Source organism: Cetorhinus maximus, chromosome 24, assembly GCF_964194155.1.
Source record: "Cetorhinus maximus chromosome 24, sCetMax3.hap1.1, whole genome shotgun sequence".
NCBI classification, from domain to species: Eukaryota; Metazoa; Chordata; class Chondrichthyes; order Lamniformes; family Cetorhinidae; genus Cetorhinus; species Cetorhinus maximus.
Window position 1 is genome coordinate 50,837,522 of NC_135902.1, and position 7,752 is coordinate 50,845,273.

Consider the following 7,752-nt stretch of genomic DNA (forward strand, 5'->3'; position numbering starts at 1 on the left):
GTCACGAAAATTATGAAATAAAAGTAGATCAGGAAACAAAGCAGAACTTGAGGGGGGGGGGTGAAAAATTTTTTTTAAAAAAAGGATTAAGAAACAAAATAGCACAAAGATCCAGGGAAAGGGGCAAGAGGACATGGATGAGTGGGAAGTGAATCAAAAGTGAACAAGCCAGCTGATCAGGAGGGTGAGACACAAAGTTTACAGAGTTTAGGGAAAGTTTTGTGTGAGTGTGTGTGTGTGTGTGTGGGGCGGGGTGGGGAAGAGGGTTGTGTTTGGGACAGGAGTTTGGTTGGGACAGGGGTACAAAGCTCACTCTCATGGTCCCCCCCCCGTCTCTCCCCCTTTCTCACTCACCAGATGAAGTCGGTGCAGTGGCTGCAGAAGGTGGGCTGCTTGAAGAAGCGGGCGGTGAACTTGTGATCCTTCACCTCACACACGTTCTTCTGCCGCAGGGCTCCCTGGCGAGCAAACCGATTGACGGTCTCGCCGCCGTCGCCCTCCGCATCGGCCATTTTATTCCCAAAGTGTATTTAAAACCAAAAAAAAAAACCCCCCACAGCCACCCCCAACCCCCCCACCCCGCCAAAAAATGCAGAAAGTGTAGGTGCGGCGGAGGCGGAGGGTGACTGAGAGGTGCCCAGCACCGAACCCTCGCCTCTTTATCACTGACAGGAGCTCCGCCCGGCAGCAGCCGCAGCGTCAGAGCCCCAGCCTCCAACATAGAGCCAGGGCGGCGGCTCAACACCGCCCCCTGCCGCTCTGCAGCGGGCAGCACATTCCCACTGGCCCCCAGCACTCGCACCCCAGACCGCTGCTAAGCTGTGCACATTTCAAATGATTTCCATGTTTAATTGGATGGCAGATTACATGGTGAGTGTTAATACTCGCTTCTCTTTTGATTTTGCATTCCATGCAGGCGAGTTCCATGACTCAACGTTTAAATATCATCACAAGAGTAATCGATACTGGCATTTCAAAGTTTACACCAGTTTACACAAAACATCAGGCGACGTACTAAATACTGTACTCACTCACATAGTGTATTCACCCATATACACTGTACATAACGTTTCTTTCAGGAATAAAAACCCCACAAGAAAAGTGGTCCAACCATGGATAAATAAAGAAGTCAAGGACAGTATTAGATTAAAAGAAACTTACAATGTTGGCAAAAACAATTGGGAGTTGACGATTGGGAGCGTTTTAAAAATCAGCAAAGGAGGACCAATAAAATAATGAAGTGGGAGAAAACAGAATGAGAGTCAACTAACGAGAAATATCAAAACGGATTGTAAGAGCTTCTACAAGTATACAAAAAGGAAGAGATTAGCGAATGTAAAGATGGATCCCTTAGAGGCTGAGACAGGAGAAATCATAATGTGGAATTAGAAAATGGCAGAGACATTAAACAAATACTTCGCCTCTCTCCCCAAAGTGGAAGACATACACACACAACAATCAGATGTTGTGGGGAAACAAGGAAAGGGAGGATCTTAACAGTAATTAATATTAGTAAAGAAAAGGTGCTAGAGAAATGAATGAAGTAAAAGGCTCTGAATCCACAGGCCTACAACCTCAGGTTTTTGAAGGGGTGGCTACAGAATAGTGGATGCACGGGTTTCAGAATTCACTTGATTCATGGATTGGAAGATAGCAAATGTCACCCCACAGTTCAAGAAAGGAAGGAATGAGAAATCATGGAACTACAGGTCAGTTAGCCTGACATCAACAGACAATAAAATTATAGAATCTATTCTTAAGGATGTGGTAATAGGGCACTTGGAAAATCACAATATGATTAGATAGAGTTAACACAGATTTATGCAACGAAAATTATGTTTTGACAAATCTGTCAGAGTTTTTTTCATGCATGAGATAAGGGTATTGCTGGCAAGCCCAGCAATTATTGCCCACCCGTAATTGCCCTTGCAAAGTGGTGGTGCGCTGTTTTGAAATTCTGCAGTCTATGTGGTGTAGGTACACCCACATTGCAGTTAGGAAAGAAGTTCCAGAATTTTGACCCAGCTACAGTGAAGAAATGCCAATACAGTTCCAAGTCAAGGTAGTACCTGGCCTTGGAGGGAACTTGTAGGTGGTGGTGTTCCCATGCACCTGCTGCCCTTGTCCTTCTTGATGGTAGAGATCAGTATTTGGAAGGTGCTGCTGCAGGAAGCTTGGCAAGTTGCTGTAGTGCTTCTTATAGATGGTACACGCTGCTGCCACTGTGCACTGGCGGTGGAGGGATTGAATCTTTAAGGTGATGGATAGGGTGCCAAACAAGCAGGCTGCTTCATCTTGGATCGTGTTAAGCTTGTTGAGTATTGTTGGAGCTGCACTTATCTGGGCAGAGGAGAGTATTCCATCACATACCTGACCTCTGCTTTGTAGATGCTGGACAGGTTTTGGGGCATCAGAAGATGACTTACTTACTGCAGAATCTCCACCCTTTGACCTGCTCTTGTAGCTACTGTATTTATATGGCTCGTCCAGTTCATTGTCTGCTCAATAGTGACCCCCCCCCAGGATGTTGATGGTAACTCAGCAATGGTAATGCCAATGAACATCAAGTGGAGATGGTTAGATTCTCTTTTGTGGAGATAATCATTGTTTGGAACCTCTGTGATGCTAATGTTATTTGCCATTTATCAGCCCAAGCCTGAATGTTGTCCAGATTTAGGTGCATGGGGGCACAGACTGCTTAAGTGTTTGAGGAGTTGAGGGTGCAATTAGCAAGTTAGATAAGGGGGAAACAATGGGTGTGGTATATTTGGATTTTCAAAAGATTTTTGATTAAGGTGCGACACAAGATTAAGTCTCATGGGATTGGGGTACTATATTCTCATGGATTGAGAATTGGTTAATGGACAGAAAACAGAGAGTAGGAATAAATGGGTCATTTTCAGGTTAGCCATTTGTAACTAGTCAGGTGCTGCAAAGATCATTGCTTGAATTTCAACTATTTACAATCTATATCAATAACTTAGATAAGGGGAGTGAGAGTATTGTATTCAACCTTGATGGTGATACAAAACTAGGTAGGGAAGGAAGCAGTTAGGAGGATGTAAGCACCCTGCATATGGATATAGTCTAGTTAACTGAGTGGGAAAGAAGGTCGGAGATGGATTAATATGTGGAGAAAGGTGAAATTACCCACTTTGATAGGATGAATAGAAAAACAGACTATTTCGTTCAAGGTGAGAGACTGGGAAATATTGGTATTCAAAGGGATTTGGGTGTACTTGTGCATGAATCGCTGAAAGATAACATGTAGCTATAGCAAGCAATTAGGGAAGCAAATTGGATATTGACCTTTATTGTAAGGTGGCTGTTGTATAAGAGTAAGTGAATATTGCTGCGATTACATAGGGCTTTGGTGAGATCACACCAGGAATATTGTGTACAGTTTTGGCCTCCTTACCTAAGGAAGATTATACTTTCCTGGGTGGAGGTGCAAAAAAAGTTAAACAGATTGATTCCTGGGATGAGTGGATTGCCCTATGAGGAGAGATTGAGTAGAATGGTGCTATATTTGCTGGAGTTTCAAAGAGTGAAAGGTGACCTAATTGAAATACAAGATTCTGAAAGGGCTTGACAGGTTAGATGCTGAGAGGCTGTTTTCCCTGGCTGGAGAGTCTAGAACTAGGAGGCATACTATCAAGATAAAGGGTCAACCATTTAGTTCTGAAAGGAGACATTTCTGGAATTCTCTACCCCTGAAAGCTGTGGGTGCTTGGTCATTGACTATATTCTTACTTGACATTGTCCTCATTAATCTACCTATCACAAATGTATCTGTCCCTAACAATATTGATAGGAGTGATCACCAGACCGTCCTTATGAAGACAAAGTCTTCACACTGAACATACTCTCCATCGTGTTGTGTGGCACTACCACCATGCTAAATGGGATGGATTCGGGATAGATCTAACAGTTCAAAATTGGGCATCCAAGAAACACTGTGCACTGCCAGCAGCAGCAGAATTGTACTCCACCACAATCTGTAACCTCATGGCCCAGCATATACTTCAGTCTATCATGGCCATCAAGCCAGGGGACCAACCTTGGTTCAATGGGGTATGCAAGAGAGTACAACAGGAGCAGCACCAGGCATGTCTAAAACTGAGGACCATCTTCAGCCAGAAGTGCTGAGTGGACATATCATCTCACTTCCCTTATGAGAGCCTTAGTATCACAGAAGCCAGTCTTCGGTCAATTCGATTCACTTCGTGTGATATCAGGAAACACTGAAGACAGTGGACCCTGACAATATCCTGATGGGAGTACTAAAGATCTGATCTCCAAAACAAGCCACACCTCTAGCCAAGCTGTTCAAGTATAACTACAACGCTGGCATCTACCCGGCAATGTGGAAAATTGTCCCACTATGTCCTGTCCACAGAAAGCAAGACAAATCCAACCCAACAATTACCAACCCATCAGTCTACACTCAGTCATCAGCAAAGTGGTGGAAGGTATCGTCGACATCGCTGTCAAATGGTACTGACTCACCAATCAACTGCTCAGTTTGGGTTCCTTTTTTTTATTCATTCACGGAATGTGGGCTTCGCTGGCTGGGCCACATTTATTGCCCATCCCTAGTTGTCCTTGAGAAGGTGGTTGTGAGCTGCCTTCTTGAACCACTGCAGTCCGTGTGATGTAGGTACATCCACAGTGCTGTTAGGAAGAGAGTTCTAGGATTTTGACCAATGACAGTGAAGAAATGAAGATATATTTCCAAGTCAGAATGGTGAGTGACTTGGAGGGGAACATCCAGGTGGTGGTGTTCCCATTTATCTGCTGCCCTTGTCCTTCTAGATGGTAGTGGTCGTGGGTTTGGAAGGTGCTGTCTAAGGAACTTTGGTGAATTTCTGCAGTGCATCTTGTAGATGATACACACTGCTGCTACTGTGTGTCGCTGGTGGAGGGAGTGAATGTTTGTGGATGTGGTGCCAATCAAGCGGGCTGCTTTGTCCTGGACAGTGTCAAGTTCTTGAGTGTTGTGGGAGCTGCACTCATCCAGGCAAGTGGGGAATATTCCATCACACTCCTGACTTGTGCCTTGTAGATGGTGCACACGCTTTGGGGAGTCAGGAGGTGAGTTACTCGATGCACGATGCCTAGCCTCTGACCTGCTCTTGTAGCCACAGTTTTTATATGGCTAGTTCAGTTCAGTTTCTGGTCAATGGTAATCCCCAGGACGTTAATAGTGATGGTAATGCCATTTAACATCAAGAGGCAATGGTTAGATTCACTCATTTTGGAGATGGTTATTGCCTGGCTCTTGTGTGGTGCGAATGTTACTTGCCACTTGTCAGCCCAAGTCTGGATATTGTCCAAGTCTTGCTGCATTTGCACATGGACTGCTTCAGTATCTGAGGAGTCGCGAATGGTGCTGAACATGTGTGATCATCAGCGAACATCCCCACTTCTGACCTTATAATGGAAGGAAAGTCATTGATGGGCCGAGGACACTACCCTGAGGAACTCCTGCAGTGATGTCCTGGAGCTGAGATGACTGACCTCCAAAAACCACAACCATCTTCCTTTGTGCTAGGTATGACTCCAACCAGTGGAGAGTTTCCCCCTGATTCCCATTGACTCCAGCTTTACTAGGGCTCCTTGATGCCCACTTAGTCAAATGCACCCTTGATGTCAAGGGCAGTCACTCTCACCTCATCTCGGGGGTTCAGCTCTTTTGTCCATATTTGAACCAAGGTTGTAATGAGGTCAGGAGCTGAGTGGCCCTGGTGGAACCCAAACTGGTCATCAGTGAGCAGTTTATTGCTAAGTAAGTTCTGCTTAATAGCACTGTTGATGACCCCTTCCATTATTTTATTGATGATCGAAAGTAGACTGATGGGGCGGTAATTGGCCGGGTTGGATTTGTCCAGCTTTTTCCACCAGAATTGCTCAGCTCCAGACCTCATTACAGCCTTGATCCTACCATGAACAAAGAGTTGAATTCCAGAGGTGAAGTGAGAGTGACTGCCCTTGACATCAAGGCAACATTTTACCCAGTGTGACAACAAAGAGCCCAAGCAAAATTGAGGTCAATAGGAATTGGGGAAAAAGTCACCACTGGTAAGGAAGGTGTATGTGGTTGTTGGAGACCAATCATTTCGGTCCCAGAACATCAATGCAGGAATTCCTCAAGGTAATCTCCAAGACCCAATCATCTTCAGCTGCTTCATTAATGACCTCCTCTCCAACATAAGGTCAGAAATGGGATTTTCACTGGTTATTGCACAATGCTTAGTACCACTTGTAACTCCTCAGGTACTGAAGCAGCCGATGCCCACTTGCAGAAAAAGCTGGACAACGTTCAGGCTTGGGCTGATAAGTGGCGAGTAACATTCACACTACTGTACTCAAGCATCAGGCAATGGCTGTCTCCTCCAACAAGAGAGAATCTAACCATCTCCTTTTGACATTCAACAGGATGACCAACAACCTCCTGGGGTCAGAAACTTCAAGAAATTGACCAGAAACGTAATTGGATCAGCCATATAAATACCGTGGGCACAAGAGGTGAGAGGCTGGGAATTCTTCAGTGAGTAACTCACCTCCCAACTCCCCAAAGCCTGTCCACCATCTACAAGGCACAAGTCAGATGTGTGATGGAATACTCTCCACTTGCCTGGATGAGTGCAGCTCCAGCAACACTCAAGAAGTTTGACAACATCCAGCACAAAGCATCCTGCTTGATTGGCACCCCATCCGCCACCTCAAACATTCACTCTGTCCACCACTGGCATACAGTGGCAGCATCCACAAGATGCACTGCAGCAACTCACCAGTTACTTCAACAGCATCTTCCAAACCCACGATCTCTGTCACCGAGAAGGACAAGGGCAGCAGGCACATGGGAACACCAACACCTGCAAGTTCCCCTTCAAGTCACACACCAACCTGATTTGCAACTATATTACTGTTCCTTCACAGTAGAGGGTCAAAATCCTGGAAGTCCCTCCTTAAAAGCACTGCAGGTGTATCTAGACCATAAAGACTGCAACAGTTCAAGAAGGCATCTCACTATCACCTTCTCAAGGGCAATTGGGAATGGGTAATAAATATTGGTCTAGCCAGCAATGCCTAGATCCTATGAATAAATGAAAAGATCCTTCTATTATTCCCTCTGCACCTCCTTTTTCTTTTGATGTACTTTTTGTCTTCCTGCCTTCTCTTGCTGTACAATCTAGTTACACTGGGTTTTGTGTGTTCTGAGGACATATCTGCCTACATGAATAGTAGTAGAACATTTAGATTGCTTTTATAATGTGAATTAACTCCAACATGCTGGGCGGAGTGATCCAGTTGGAACATATCGACTCTAACAATTATAAATAAAAGAGAACAGGCTTTTACGACAGAAAAGTAATCCAGGAGTCTGAAAACTGGAAAAGTCTCCCAGATATGATAAGAAAACATATGTGATCATTTGGCAATTTTATGCTGTACTGGGCTATTAGCATCTAATGCACTTTTATATATAAAAAACAGAAATAAGGTGATTCTTGATAGCCTTACTGTTATTCATTAGAGCTAATTATACCATCTCCCGACGAGGCATTTGGCAGCTTTATGTAGAAAATAGGAGCAAGGTTGTAGCCAAAACAATCATTGATAATGGCTGGGGTGAGTTAATACTTTGTAGAAACCATCATAGCTGTCTCTGAGAACTGGTCTCAACGATATCTTCTCACAGTCAGTGACAACATATAGAATCTCTGGCTTGTGAACCTTCGTAGCAGG

The 7,752-nt window shown here is 44.6% G+C and overlaps 1 protein-coding gene across 2 annotated transcripts in view; it reads right to left on the minus strand.

Annotated features, from left to right (window-relative positions):
- The window catches only part of LOC144667593 (protein kinase C alpha type), a 299,492-nt gene extending 298,825 nt beyond the window's left edge, over positions 1-667 (minus strand). For both annotated transcript variants that reach the window (XM_078529023.1, XM_078529022.1), the window contains exon 1: positions 355-667. In XM_078529023.1, coding sequence (XP_078385149.1) covers positions 355-512 — 158 coding nt within the window. In that variant the 5' untranslated portion in view covers positions 513-667. The remainder of the gene's footprint in view (positions 1-354) is intronic.
- Between the last annotated feature and the right edge of the window lie 7,085 nt (positions 668-7,752).